At 47.7% G+C, this 14,902-nt stretch overlaps 1 protein-coding gene across 1 annotated transcript in view; it reads left to right on the top strand.

The window, feature by feature from the left end:
* cntn1b (contactin 1b) overlaps positions 1–14,902 on the top strand; it is a 373,705-nt gene that overhangs the window by 255,168 nt on the left and 103,635 nt on the right. The window contains exon 18 of the mRNA XM_067999885.1: positions 13,108–13,211. Within this exon, the coding sequence (XP_067855986.1) occupies positions 13,108–13,211 (104 nt within the window). The remainder of the gene's footprint in view (positions 1–13,107; positions 13,212–14,902) is intronic.

Genomic DNA, 14,902 nt, shown 5'->3' with positions numbered 1-14,902 from the left:
AGGACAGACCCTAATCCTGTCAACTCACAACGCAGAGTGCTACCAAAATGCTCAGGGTCCTGTAAGACTCTTACTTTACGATTCTGCAAATAACATGTAGCTTTGAACTCAAGAACGCCTGTAAATTTTGCTGAATTTAATAAAGTATAAGATAGTCACGATTAAATCCAATAAAGAATTCGGGAGAAACGTCTCGACCCAAAGAGCTGTATGAATGTGGAACTTGTTACCACATGGAGTGGTTGAGGCGAATAGCATAGATGCATTTAAGAGGAAGCTAGATAAGTACATGAGGGAGAAAGAAATAGCAGGGTTAGATGAAGTAGGGTAGGAGGAGGCTCGTGTGGAGCATGAACACTGGCACAGACCAGTTGGGCCGAATGGCGTATTTCTGTGCTATAAATTCTATGTAACAGCATGAACACTGGGGTCGATTTGCGGATGGCGGAGCGGGGAGCGGGTGTGTTGAGGGCAGGGGGGCTCCTAAAATCGTAAAAATCTGGAGCAGGTTCGGAGCCCAGCTCCAACCCGTTGACTTTTGGGTTCCCCAGTGACGCGTTTGGGTGCACGCTGCCTCCTGATTGCGGGAGGAGTCCCACCGGCAATTAAAGCCGGTGGGATGATCATTCACATACTTCTACACATAGTTAAAGTACTTGAGATACTTGATTGAGTAGACATTTTGGCAGGGGTGCAATTTTGAAGGATCCTCAGCATGTTTCCCGTGCTGTGGGAAACACTCCCTGTTCTAGCAGACGTGTTTCAGCCAGCAGCCAGTGGGAGATGCAAATGATTATTTGACAGGTGGGGAGAAAACCTCATTTATTGCAGCAGGGCACTTTGTCACTTCCCACAAAATTTTGGTTGCATGACCTTTGTGTTTCTACTCAAAATTCTTACTTTCCACCCAAAACTCTGCTGTGCAAACACATTTACCTACTTTGCGGACCCCCTCAAACTCACACCATCAGGATGGGAGGCACCATGGCTGCATTCATCACTTAATCCGAGGGCGAGCAACATCACCAGCCTCGCCAGGCACGACGTCCACCTCCGCCACGTGGAGCTCCACAACACAGTGCTGCGCCACAGGCACCTGCACAAGAGCACGGAGGGCCAACAGAGAGAGCGACGTCGCAGGAGGCACTACCCTCGCAACAAGGTCTACAGACCGAGGCTCAGCTTCCTGGACCTCTCTGAGGAGCAGTGCATAAGGAGGCTCAGAGTCAGTCACCACGTAGTCGCAGACATCTGCAGCCTCCTTCATGCCGAGCTGCTCCCGACTGGGCTGAGCAGCATCTCCTTACCTGTCGCTGTCAAAGTCACCACTGCCCTCAACTTCTTCGCCTCCGGATCATTCCAGGGTGCCACCAGGGACATCACCGGGGTCTCTCAGTCGTCTGCACACAAATGCATAAGGCAGGTCACCGACGGCTTGTTTCGCAGGGCCTCGCACGACGTCAGCTTCCCCATGGACGACCTCAGCCAGATGGAGAAGGCAGTGGGATTCCACTGGGTTCTGTGCTTCTGGGCTGGCTTCCCATGGGTTCAGGGTGTAATCGATTGCACCCATATAGCAATACGAGCACCTCCACACGAGCCAGGACTGTTCATCAACAGGAAGGGGTATCACTCCATCAACACTCAGCTCGTTTGTGACCACCGCAAAAGATTCCTTCACATGTGCGCCAGATACCCTGACAGCTGCCACGATTCCTTCATCCTCCGAGAGTCCAACATCCTGCCCCTCTTCCACGCACCGAACACCCGCAAGGGCTGGCTCCTCGGGGACAAGGGATACCCCCTGCACAAGTGTCTCATGACACCTTTGAGGAACCCGACCACCAAGCAACAGCGTCGATATAACGACAGCCACATCACTACCAGGTCTACAATTGAGCATCTATAGAGCTGCTCAAGATGCGCTTCAGGTGCCTTGATCGTTCTGGGGGAGCGCTTCAATACGCACCAGACAGAGTGGGACGCATTATAGTCGTGTGTTGTGCCCTGCACAACATAGCACAACAGAGATGGGTGCAGCTTGAGGAGACCCCATCCACATTCTGCTACCCACATTGAGGAGGGGGAGGAGGAGGAGGAGCAACCCGTGGGCAGAACAACGGCTCACCTGGCTGCTCGTGAGTCCTGGGAGTCACTGACATGTGAACGGTTCTCCTAACATCAGACAGTGTGAAGAGTCCAGTCCTCACCACCTGGACAGAGCAGCAGCCACACCAGCTCCCCCCCCCCACCACACCCCGGCCCCCTGCACAGAACAGTCCTGCAACTATACATACACCCACTGTAGGGTGACCCAATGGGTTGCATCAAATGTGGGTGTTCATGGTGAACCTCATGAAAGGGCCTTATTATAGAAGCCAGTCAAGAATGGCCAAGACGTGGCAGTAGTGGTGACAATAATAATATTTAATGTGCGTTTTAACAAAAAGCAAATATAAATAAAAAACATGACCAACCATCAAACACCCTTGTGCATCCCCTTCGTGCTTACAAAACCTTCGCCTTTCGCTTCCAAGTACTTCGACAAGGTGCATCCCCTGTGGCTGCAGCAGAGGTAGTGGCAGGTTGCTCTTGTTCATGCTCAGACCGATTAGATGATTTGGGCCTACGCCCTCTGGGTTTCGGTGCCCGTGAGGGCCCCTCCAAAGACTGCTCCACCTGCACCTGTGTAGGGGCAGACTCGGCCACCTGGAGAGGAGGCAGTATTGCGGGTACTGGTTGAGAGGGGGGCAACGGGTGAGACGTGGGGGTGCTTTGAGTGGCGTCCCCACTTCCATGTCCCCTTACGCCATCATCCCTCCCCTGGACCAGGCCCACACCACTCCTACCACTCTGCTGGACAACAGGTTGGAGGACATGGGTGAAGCCTTGTAAGGCCAGTGCTAGAGTATCTGCCTGCATGTTTAAGGTGGCGGAATGTTATTCACCCTGAGTCCGAACGGCCGTTGTCAGGGCCTGAATGGACTCATTTGTGAGCTGCGCTTGAAGCTCCATGGAGGCTAGCCTTCTCCCCATCGCAGACATTCCCGCACTTACCCGCGACACTATCTCAGAGATGCCCTCACGTCCCTGTGACACTAACTCAGAGATGCCCTCCTGTACCTGTGCCACCATTCCACTTATGCAGGAGTTGGACTCCTCCATCCTCTGCGCGATTGTGGAGAGTGCGCGTGGCACCTGTTCCAGCACCTCGCAAATGTGCTGCTGCCCTTCGATCATTCTCCTTTTAATGGATGGCCCCCAGGGTTCAGCATCTGTGTCCAGCTGAGCAGAGCCTGGAGAAGAGTGTTCCCATCGACGCAGACTCTCCACAGCTGACCCTGCCACCAGTGTCTGCTCGTGCTTACGTGTGTGGTAACTCAGCATGTGCGACCCCAACTAACTGTCGACGGGGACCCACCGAGGTATGAGTATCTGCACTGGTGGATGGCTCACTCAGATGTGACGGTGCCCCCTCAGAGGCCGGCAGGTCCTCTGAGGAATCGCCCTCAGCTGTCACAGCGGTCGAAGAAGGCCCTGTATGAGAAAACAGAAGGCAATATTAAGCACAATGATGGATGTTGAGGTGCTGCAGATGGCAAGGCACGTTAACATCAATTCATATTGTGTGTGCTGAATGTTGAAGTTCTGTCACCAGATGTTTGTCGGGTGACAGAAAGTACAGTCGTGTGAGTGAGTGATGGTGACGTGGCCAACCGATGAATGCATTGGTTTGGGTGCGGCTGACCATGAAAGAGATGCATCAGAGAATGAGTATGAGACAGAGCCATGACAGTGTATGAAGATTGGGTTGAGTGGTAGTGGTGGGGTGGCTACTGGGGAGGTGAGTTGAGGATGAGCTTTGAGTGGGTGTGAGGAGTGATGTGATAGAGTAGTGTTGGCAGTGCAGAATGAGTTGGGGGTTGGGGGCGGTGATGTGTGAAGACAGAATGTAGGAGAATGAGTAAGTGTACTCACTTTGACTGACCTAGTTAGGTCATTGAAGCGCTTCCTGCACTGGATCCAGGTGCAGGAGATGTTGCTGCTGCTGGTGACCTCCTCTGCCACCTCGAGCCAGGCCTTCTTGGTGGCAGAAGCAAGCCACTTCCTACCGTCCGCTGGGTAGAACACATCCCTCCTCCTCCTCACCCCATCCAGTAGCACCTGGAGTGAGGCATCACTGAATCTAGGATCCTTTCCCCTGGGCTGCTTCATCGTGTTGTTTGGGTGTTTGCTCCAGGAGCAGCCATTGGAGGACTGCCCCTTTAAATAGAGCTCCTCCAGCTGACTGCCTGTGATGCGGGTGCGCAGTCCGCCCGCTGCGCAGGTTACGGAAGCCAAACCCAGAAGCCGTGTTAAGTGGCTCCAATTTGCCTGCGATCGCGTGGGCAACGGACGGATTTTATTGGGTGGGTTACCAACGCGCCCAATTGCCCCCGCCCCCCGCTGCCATCCCGCCTCCACGCCAATATCCAGGGCCTGTATGTTGAATCAGCATGTAATTGCAGGCTCTCGCCAATGAGTGTCCCTGTGATCAGTTGAAATTTTTGAGACAGCAACCAGATTGGTTTTGTTTCAGTAAAGGAAGATAAGAAAATTTAGGGGGGGGGTGAATTTTCAGTGCATTAGCAGTGTATAAATAGAGTGGGACATTTTTTTTATCGAGGAAATTCAGTGGAAGTTGTTTGTGTCACTTGCACGTCTTTAAAATGCTTCCCCCGGTTCCCTCGCCCTTTTTGAGTCTTCCCGCCTTCCGGCCTCCAGGTACTGACTGACCATGTTTGCATACAGCAGAGTGAGGGCCAGTGACTTCGTAACTGCAAGTTTCCTGGGTTTACACTGCTCATACATTCTGGGCAACAGACTGAGACTTATGAAGCACAGCAGCTGCAAGAATCGGGTGGAAGTGAGACGTCCCTGACATAGAGGAAACTGGAGATTTTGAAGACAGATTTCTTCAGCTAGTAAATGCTTTTTAAAGAGGTTTTTTTTTTGCCATTCTGTCTACACACCTGGATTTCCTAATCCGGGTCACTGGCAGAGTTCTCGCCTCTGAGTCAGAAAGCTGTGGGTCCAAGCCCGACTCCAGAGACTTGAACACATAATCCAGGCTGGCATTTCAGTGCAGTACTGTGGGAGTGCTGCACTGTCGAAGGTGCCATCTTTCGGATGAGACATTAAACCAAGGCACTTTGTTTAAGTATTATACTTCTATCACGCTTTTCTGAGTCTTAGTCAGTTTATAATTAGCTCCAAATGTATTCTAATATAACAAAATTTATTTTACTTAATTCTCATTGGCCCATTCTTCCCACATGACACTGGTCTTCCATGCTGCGTTTCCAAACTTTCTCTTCCAATCTAATCCCTCCAATGACATCACAGTGCCCTCACAGTATGTTCTCTCTCTTTCATTATTTCTTCCATTATAAATCTTCCATCTTATAAAGCCTTGAACTAATATAACCCCATGTCTACAATAGCTCACCCTGTTTTGTTATTCTCTCACCCTTTCATCGGTTATTTTTGTCATCCATTTTTGTTTGATTAAGCTTTGGGATGTTTGCCTATGTTAAAGGTGCTATATAAATGCAAGTTATTGTTGTTGTTCTAGAAATAAGGAAGACTTGCATTTATACAGTGCCTTTCATGACCTCAGGGCACCCCAAAGTGCTTTACAGCCAATGAAGTACTCTTGAAGTGTAGTCACTGTTGCAATGCAGGAAATGCGGCAGACAATTTGTGCACAGCAATGTCCCACAAACAGCAATGAGATAATGACCAGATAATCTGTTCCTTAGTGATGTTGGTTGAGGGATAAATATTGGCCAGGAGACCAGGAGAACTCCCCCGCTCGTAGAATAGTGCCATGGGATCTTTTACATCTAGACAAGGCCTTGGCTTAAGGTCTCATATGAAAGACATCATTTCCGATAATGCAGCATTCCCACAGTACTGCACTGGGAGTATCAGCCTAGATTTTGTGATCAAGTCTCTGGAGTGGGATTTGAACCCACAACCTTCTGACTCAGAGGTGAGAGTGCTACCAGTGATCCAAGGCTATCACTCAACCAGAAGTCACTGGATTAGTGGCCAAATTTTGTTACTGATTACTCTTCTTTCTTAAAAATTTTTGCATTACACTCCCACATTATCCTTCATTGCCCTTGCTTTAATCCAGCAGTTTCTATGTTGAATTTCATCCAAATGTATCTTTCCCATTAAACAAACTACGATAAAATCATCACAACTCAATTAATCACCACTCTTAATATCTCAACAGCAAATCCATAATAAAAATCTTCTCTGTCCTGTAATAATGAATCTTATCCTATCAGTAATGCTCACCTAACCCTCCAGCCCAATCAAATCCCCAATCTTGTTTTTACTAATCCTTCGCATTCTTCCCTATTATTCAAGATATTTTTTTCTAGGTGCGCAACCTCCTCACCCAGTTACACTCTCTGGGGTCAATTTTAGGATGGCCGAGCGGGTGTGTTCGTGGCGGGGGGTTCCTAAAATTGTGGAATCCCGGAGCAGGTCCGGAGCTCCGGCTCCAACCCGCTCCCAACCCGCCCACTTCCAGGGTCCCCAATGACGCGAATCGGTGCGCATGGAGCTCCCGCATGCAGGACTCCCACCGGCGATTAAAGGGGGATGACAGTTTAGATAGTTAAGGAGGTACTTGAGGTTGTTGACAGACCTCATTGGGAAGAGATTTTAGCAGGGATGTGATTTTGGACTCTCCTCAGCGTGTTTCCCATGCTGTGGGAAACACTCCCTGTTGTTGCAGACGTGTTTCAGTCAGCAGCCACTGGGAGATGCAGAGGATTCCTTGACAGTTGGGGGGAATATCTCATTCATTGCATCATGGCACTCTGTCACCTCAGACAAAGTTTTGTCTGCCACATCGTTGTCTCCACACTCAAAATTATTACATCATACCCTAAATTCTGCTGTCCAAACACATTTACCTACTTTGCGGACCCCCTCACACTCACACCGTCAGGATTGGGGTGGGGAGGTTTCATAGCTGCATTCATCACTCCATTGGAGGACGAGCAACATCACCAGCCTCGCCAGGCACGCCGTCCACCTCCGCCACGTGGAGCTACACAACACAGTGCTGAGCAACAGGCACCTGCACAAAGTAGTCGTGTAACTACACATACACCCACTGTAGGGTGACCCAATAGGTGGCATCAAGGGTGTTCATGGAGAACCTCATGAAAGGGCCTTATTGCACAAGCCAGTCAAGAATAGCCCAGACGTGGCAGTAGTGGTGACGATATAATATGTAATGTGAGTTGATCAGAAATCAAATATAAGTAAATACCATGACAAACCCTCAAACACCCTTGTGCATCCCCTTCATGTTCACGACACGTTTGCCTTACGCTTCCTACTACACATACATGATGCATGCCCTGTGGCTGCAGCACAGGTAGTGGCAGGTTGGGTGAGGCTGACCGTGAAAGAGATGCATGAGAGGGTGAGTATGAGACAGAGCCATGAGATTGTATGAGGATTGGGTTGAGTGGTCGTGGTGGGATGAGTACTGGGGAGGTGAGGAAGTGCAGGTAAGATGAGGATGAGGGTTCAGTGGGTGTGAGGAGTGATGTGATAGAGTAGTGTTGGCAGTGCAGAAGGAGATGTGGGGTGGGGGTGGTGATGTGGCAGACGGAGTGTAGGGGAATGAGTAAGAGTACTCACTTCGGCTGACCTGGTTAGGTCATTGAAGAGCCTCCTGCACTGTACGCAGTTGCGTGATAAGTTGGTGGTGCTGGTGACCTCCTCTGCCACCTCGAGCCAGGACTTCATGGTGGCAGAGGCAGGCCACTTTCTCCCGTTGGGCGGGTGGAAGATCTCTCTCCCTCCTCCTCCTCCTCCTCCTCACCCCATCCAGTAAGACCTGGAGTGAGGCATCATTAAACCTGGGAGCAGCCTTCCCCCTGGGCTGCTCCATGCCGTAATTTTGGCTCCTTTCTGCAGCATCAGTCAGTGGAGGACTTCCCCTTTAAATATGGCTCCTCCAGCTGACAGCCTATGATGCGGGTGCGCAGTCCGCCCGATGCGCAGCTTTCCAGCGCGAAACCCGGAAGCCAAGGTAAGCGGCTTCAATGTACTTACGATCGCGTGGGGAACCCACCGATTTTACTAGGCGGGTTACCCACGTGCCCAGTCGACCCCCCCGCTGGCAATCCGCCTCCCTCCTAATATTGGGCCCTCTGTTTGTGCTCGCCTCAATTTTCCCTTTCTCTGTCAGCAGAATCACAGGAAAATAGGAACAGGAGTCGGCCATTTAGCCCCTCGAGCCTATTCCTCCATTCTATTAAATCATGACTGATCTTGATATCCTTAACACCCTTACCTAACAAAAATCTATCGATCTAAGTCTTGCAAATTTCAATTGACCAGCCTCCACAGCCTTTTGGGGGAGTGAGTTCCAGATTTCCACTCCCCTTTGTGTGAAAAAGTGTTTCTTGATTTCACTCCTAAATGGCCTGGTTTTATTTTTAAGATTATGCCCCCTTGTTCTGGATTCCCCCACCCCAGGAAATCGTTTCTCCTTATCGACCCTTTTGAAGATCTCGATTAGATCATCTCAACCTTCTCAACTCTAGGGACTATGAGACACCTTCATGCAACCTGTCCTCATAATTTAAGCCCTGGCATGACGACAGGTTGCAACAACAACTTACACTTATATAGCATCTTTAATGTCTCAAAATGCTTCACAGAGGAGTAATCGGACAAAAATGGATGGCGAGACAAAGAAGGAAATATTCGGAGGGGTGACTAGAAGCTTGGTCAAAGAGGTGAGTTTTAAGGAGGAGAGAAAGAGGCAGAGTGCTAAAAGCATGGAGTCTGGACGGCTGAAGGAGAAGCTGTCAATGGTGGTACGAAGGGGATGCACAAAAAGCAGAGTGAGGAATGGAGAGTTACGAGGGAATTGAACTCCACATACCCAAGGCCTCCACCCCTGCTTCCTCCTGTCAACGCATGCCCCTCCTTTGAGTCCCAAACCTTATTTCTGACTCGCTTTTTTTATGGGATGTAGGTGTCGCTGGCAAGGCTAGCATTTATTGCACATCCCTAATTGCCCTTGAGAAGATGGTGGTGAGCCGCCTTCTTGAACCGCTGCAGTCCGTGTGGTGACGGTTCTCCCACAGTGCTGTTTGGAAGGGAGTTCCAGGATTTTGACCCAGCGACGATGAAAGAACGGCGATATATTTCCAAGTCAGGATGGTGTGTGACTTGGAAGGGAATGTGCAGGTGGTGGTGTTCCCATGTGCCTGCTGCTCTTGTCCTTCTAGGTGGTAGAGGCTGCGGGTTTGGGAGGTGCTGGTGAAGAAGCCTTTGCGAGTTGCTGCAGTGCATCCTGTGGATGGTACCCACTGCAGCCACGGTGCGCCGGTGGTGAAGGGAGTGAATGTTTAGGGTGGTGGATGTGGTGTCAATCAAGCGGGCTGCTTTATCCTGGACGGTGTCGAGCTTCTTGAGTGTTGTTGGAGCTGCACTCATCCAGGCAAGTGGAGAGTATTCCATCACACTCCTGACTTGTGCCTTGTAGATGGTGGAAAGGCTTTGGGGAATCAGGAGGTGAGTCACTCGCCGCAGAATACCCAGCCTCTGACCTGCTCTTGTAGCCACGGTATTTATATGGCTGGTCCAGTTAAGTTTCTGGTCAATGGTAATCCCTCAGGATATTGACGGTGGGGGATTCGGCGATGATAATGCCGTTGAATGTCAAGGGGAGTTGGTTAGACTCTCTCTTGTCGTTTCTCCACCCTCTCTCACCTCCTGATATTCTCTGCCTCATCCAGGTACCTACTCATATCTTGCTATATATTCTGTCTTTTACAAAGGTAAGAGTTAAAAATTGAGTACATAGGTAAAGGAACATACACAAAAATAACCAAGGCTACCGATGTACAATTTTCAAACATCAGTGGGCAGTCACTGTAATTGTACCTATCTGTGCTGCTCCGTTTCTGAATTAGAAGTTTAGCACTTGAAAATAATTTCAAATCTTACCTCAAAAAAGATTCTAAAGTTCATGCTCTGGGTTGTTTTGAAATCATTTGAAGGAGGCCGAGGGCTCTGAGTAAAAATGTTAATGAATGCTCATTAATGATCCCCAAAACACTGGTTAATATCCTGGAATGCCATGTAATAAATACTCAATTCGACTTATTTGGTCACTGTAATTCAGTGACCCTATTAATAATACATTGTGTGTTATGTGGCAAACCACCTCTTTTGTTATATAATAGTGCATCCTCTGACTCGCTGTGAGCAGTGGCAGTATAATTTAAGAAGTCTTGTGTATAGCATACATTACACTTTGAATTCAAGCCCTACTCCAGAGACTTGAGCACAAAATCTGGGCTGGCACTTCAGTGTAGTACTGAGGGAGTGCTGCACTGTTGGAGGTGCCTTCTTTCAGATGAGATGTTAAATCGAGGCTTCATCTCCCCTCTCAGGTGGAGCAAAAGATCCCATGGTACTATTTCAAAGAAGTGCAGGGGAGTTCTCCCCGGTGTCCTGACCAATATTTATCCCTCAACTAACATCACTAAAACAGATTATTTATCATTATCACGTTGCTGTTTGTGGGACTTTACTGTGTGCAAATTGGCTGCTGTGTTTCCCACCTTGAAAAGTGATTACACTTCAAAAATACTTAATTGGCTGTAAAATGCTTTGGGAAGTCCTGAGGTCCTGAAGGTGCTATATAAATGCAAGTTATTTCTTCTTTTCTTTTTTAATAGTAGCATAATAAAATCTGTCGTGTTCTTCTGATTGGCTCTAAATTCCCTGGATCTAATCAAAAAACACTGCCTGGGCAGATTTTTCGCTAAATTCTTTCCAAGTCCCAGGTTTGCTTGCCATTTCCAATCTCTCTGTTTCAGTACATAACATGTACTTAACTTACATGGTCTCCTACAATTCACAGCGGTAGTCTAAAACTTCAGTCCAAAGGCAATGGGAGATCCACATGCATGTGATTAAAAATAGCATCTTTCTATTCCTGAATTCCTTGTGTTTTTGTCAGTGTTTTTGCTGATACGCCAATCTCTGTGAAGCAGTGTTTCAATTTCAGTTGTTTTATGAAATTTTCTTTCTGTGTTATTCGTTTGTTATAGTTTGGCAAGTGTGTTATCCATTAAATGTTAACCAGATGCACATTGAAGTGTAAAAAATATATAATGGGATTCATTGTTCCCCACCCCAGTCTTCAAGGTGCTGACACATGTCAGGGTGCAGTTCCATGAGTGCTGGCAGCTCTTTGGTATCCTGCTTTAGTGCCCATTTTTCTCATATGAGTCAAGACAGTGAACGTTGGCAAGTTGTTTAACCATTGGGAGCATCGCAAACAAGCCAATCCTTTGCTCCCCTATTTTACGCAAACTCGCACTGTCCAGCAGGAAGAAGAATCAGGAGCAGGAAGATCGGTCAATGTTTTTTCTTTTCCTAGCCAAGAGATGTGTAAGTTGTTGTGGCTGGTTGTCACTGTTGCTGAGATTATCTAACTCTGCATGAACTGGGAATAACTTTTCTCTTCACTGCCTGGGCGGTAATATTGCGGAGTACATCGCCCGCCTGTAATTGATTGATTTCAATGGAATGAAAATCGGACGGGTTCTATAATGATATGTAATACGCTCTGCCAGATTACTGCCCGTGTGGTGAAGATAAAAATTTACACCCTCAAACTTAGGAACATAGGAACAGGAGTCGGCTATTCAGCCCCTCGAGCCAGCTCTACCATTCAATTGGATCATTGCTGATCTGTACCTCAACTCCATTTACCTGCCTGAACTCCATATTCCTTGATACCCTTACCTAATAAAAATCTATCGACCTCAGCCTTAAAAGCTCCAATTGCCCCAGCATCCACAGCCTTTTGGGGGAGAGAATTTCATATTTCTACTACTTTCATGGTGCTCAGGACAACGCCAAATAGTGCTTTTATCGACTGGCCTACAGTTGGGCTCAGCTGTTGCACTCTCTGAGTCAAAAGATCGAGGGTTCAAACCCAACTCTCGCCCAGTGTGGTGGCAAGACTGCTGCTGTTAACCTCAGAGCTTTTGAGTTGGAGAGAGGGAAGTGGACCACTGATCATTATTCAGCAGCTCCCTGCTGCAAAGGCACACCTGGAGTCTAGCATGGGACTGAGTCCATTGTAATGTCCCCCTGCAGTTGGGCCAACAGGGACGCTGGCATTCATTGTTTTACAGAACAGCAAACTACTGAGTAACACCAGGCACAGATCTCTGACATGTTTTAATTTACTATAAACTATCCAGTCCCATTGTACATCTTCTTCATGCCGTAGATTCAGTGAATGTTTCAGTTAACTTGAGTGAATTTTTATAAACTAAGACCACATAATTGATTTATTACATGGAGACTCCCTGCGGTGCACTGCCTGTTGCTGTACTTATATGGGCGATGCAATGGTAAGTTCACGGTCAAGGCTGATGTGCACAAGTCCCATCAGAAATAGTCGGCAAAATGAAATGAATTGTAAGCAGTGAGATGGCAATAAGGGAGAGCATCAACCAGAGGAATCACTGCTATTTAAAAGTGCCACGGTCTATTCAGAAGTGTATCTGTGTGTCATCGTCTGAGGCACAGTTTGAAGACTTAAAGAGTAGCAAGTGCTGGCTTCAGTGGTTATTCACAAGAAATAAACTACAGGTATTCACAGTGGCATTATAAAACGTCAGTCCAAAGTAGGTTATACATCTTAAAACAGTCCAGTAGCACAAAATGGAAATCCATTTCTTGGTGATACGGGGTGTTGAAGTTCCTCTGTGACGCTATTTTTAGAGTAATATCACATTTCAATGTGCATTATTTTGACCAAGTCATCAACTGTTTGTGTTAACAAATTTAATAAAACATCACATTTGGGAATTTGACACAAACTCATTAACCAGTGGACTAAAAGTAATGCATCGAAGAATTTCAACCCCAGATGGGGTCGGCATTTTGTTGCTATGGTTACTGAAGTCATGTCAGTGTGTAAAAAAAAATGTGTATGTACAATCTGGTTTTATTGAAATAAAGTCATCCAGAGTTTCATTCTGTTCCTAGAGCCCAAAGAAGCCCCTTCAGAAGTGACGGCCTGGAGCATATCATCCTCAGAAATCGAAGTATCATGGAAACCTGTAACCCAACAGTCGATGGAAGGTTATGAAGTAAGTTGAGCTCTTCTGTTATGTGGTTGAGGTGTATGTATAAAGCTGAAATGCTGCAGTTTCCATCTAGGAGATACTGAAGGGGAAAACAACATATGTAGGACAAGAGTTTTAAGAATAGGACTACCTCACTGTAGAACATGACATACTGAGCCAAATTTTCCAAGAGCCTTCAGTCATGCTGGGCTGACTACAGTAGCCTTTACATAGTCTAGGGTCAGAACCTCTCCTCTGTTTAGCTGCAGTAGCAATCTCACAACTATCTGATCAGCTATTACACTCATGAATCCCTTGACAGTTTGAAATAATGGAACTGGTGGATGGGGCATCGATCAAGCAGCCAGCTTGATCAACACCCCATCCACCACCTTAAACATTCGCTCCCTCCACCACCGACGCAGCATGGCTGCAGCGTGTACTATGTACAGGATGCACTGCAGCAACTTCACTCCCTTCACCAACGGCGCACCATGGCTGCAGTGTGTACCATCCATAGGATGCACTGCAGCAACTCGCAAAGGCTTCTTCGACAGCACCTCCCAAACCCACGACCTCTACCACCTGGAAGGACGAGGGCAGCAGTCACATGGAAACACCACCACCTGCACGTTCCCCTCCAAGTCACACACCATCCTGACTTGGAAATATATCGCCGTTCCTTCATCGTCGCTGGGTCAAAATCCTGGAACTCCCTACGGAACAGCACTGTGGGAGAACCTTCACCACATGGACTGCAGCGGTTCAAGAAGGCGGCTCACCACCACCATCTCAAGGGCAATTAGGGATGTGCAATAAATGCTGGCCTCGCCAGCGACGCCCACATCCCATGAACGAATTTTTAAAAAACGTGCCAAGGCTTTTTCGGCAGCACCTCCCAAACCTGGGACTTTCACCAACCAGAAGGACAAGGGCAGGAAGTGCATGGGAACACCACCAACTCCAAGTCACACACCAGCCCGACTTGGAAATATATCGTCGTTCCTTCATCGTCACTGGATCAAAATCCTGGAACTCCCTACCTAACAGTATTGCAGGAGCACCTTCGCCACACGGACAGCAGTGGTTCAGGAAGGCGGCTCACCACCACCTTCTCAGGGGCAACTAAGGATGGGCAATAAATTCTGGCCTTGCCAGTGATGCCCATATCCTAAGAATTAATTAAAAAAAACTCAAGGCCAGAATTAACTGGAGCATTCATTAACGCAGGAGAGCAACTAAAGATCATTTATTTTTATCAGAGCAACGAGGTTTCAGTTGAGCTCAGCTGGTAGTTCTGTTCACTCTGAGTCAGAAGATTGAGAGTTCAAGCCCCACTCTCATCCAGTGTGTTGTCAAGACTGCTGCAGTTCACCTCAGCGCTTTTGACTTGGGGAGTTTAATCAAAACAGAATGAACTAACAGAATACCACATTGGCTAGATGTGTTTCAAATGACTTAGAAACAATTAATTTTCCTTCTGCTGATTAATTGTGCACTTGAAGTCAGGAGGTACAAGTCAAACAGCAGGCTCTTCATGTGTCTATCTCCTATTTCCTGCCCTAAATCCTATGGGAAACACTAATACCATTTCATATCTCAAGCCGCCTTCCCTCGATCAGGCTTTGTAACTTAAAGCAGTGAGTCAGCTCTTGAAAATATATTATGTTCTTCAGTTCATAAACTGAACATGGGTTATCTGACTCTTTTGCCTG

Source organism: Heptranchias perlo, chromosome 18 (genome assembly GCF_035084215.1).
Source record: "Heptranchias perlo isolate sHepPer1 chromosome 18, sHepPer1.hap1, whole genome shotgun sequence".
Lineage (NCBI taxonomy): Eukaryota > Metazoa > Chordata > Chondrichthyes > Hexanchiformes > Hexanchidae > Heptranchias > Heptranchias perlo.
This window is presented reverse-complemented; position numbering and strand designations above follow the sequence as displayed.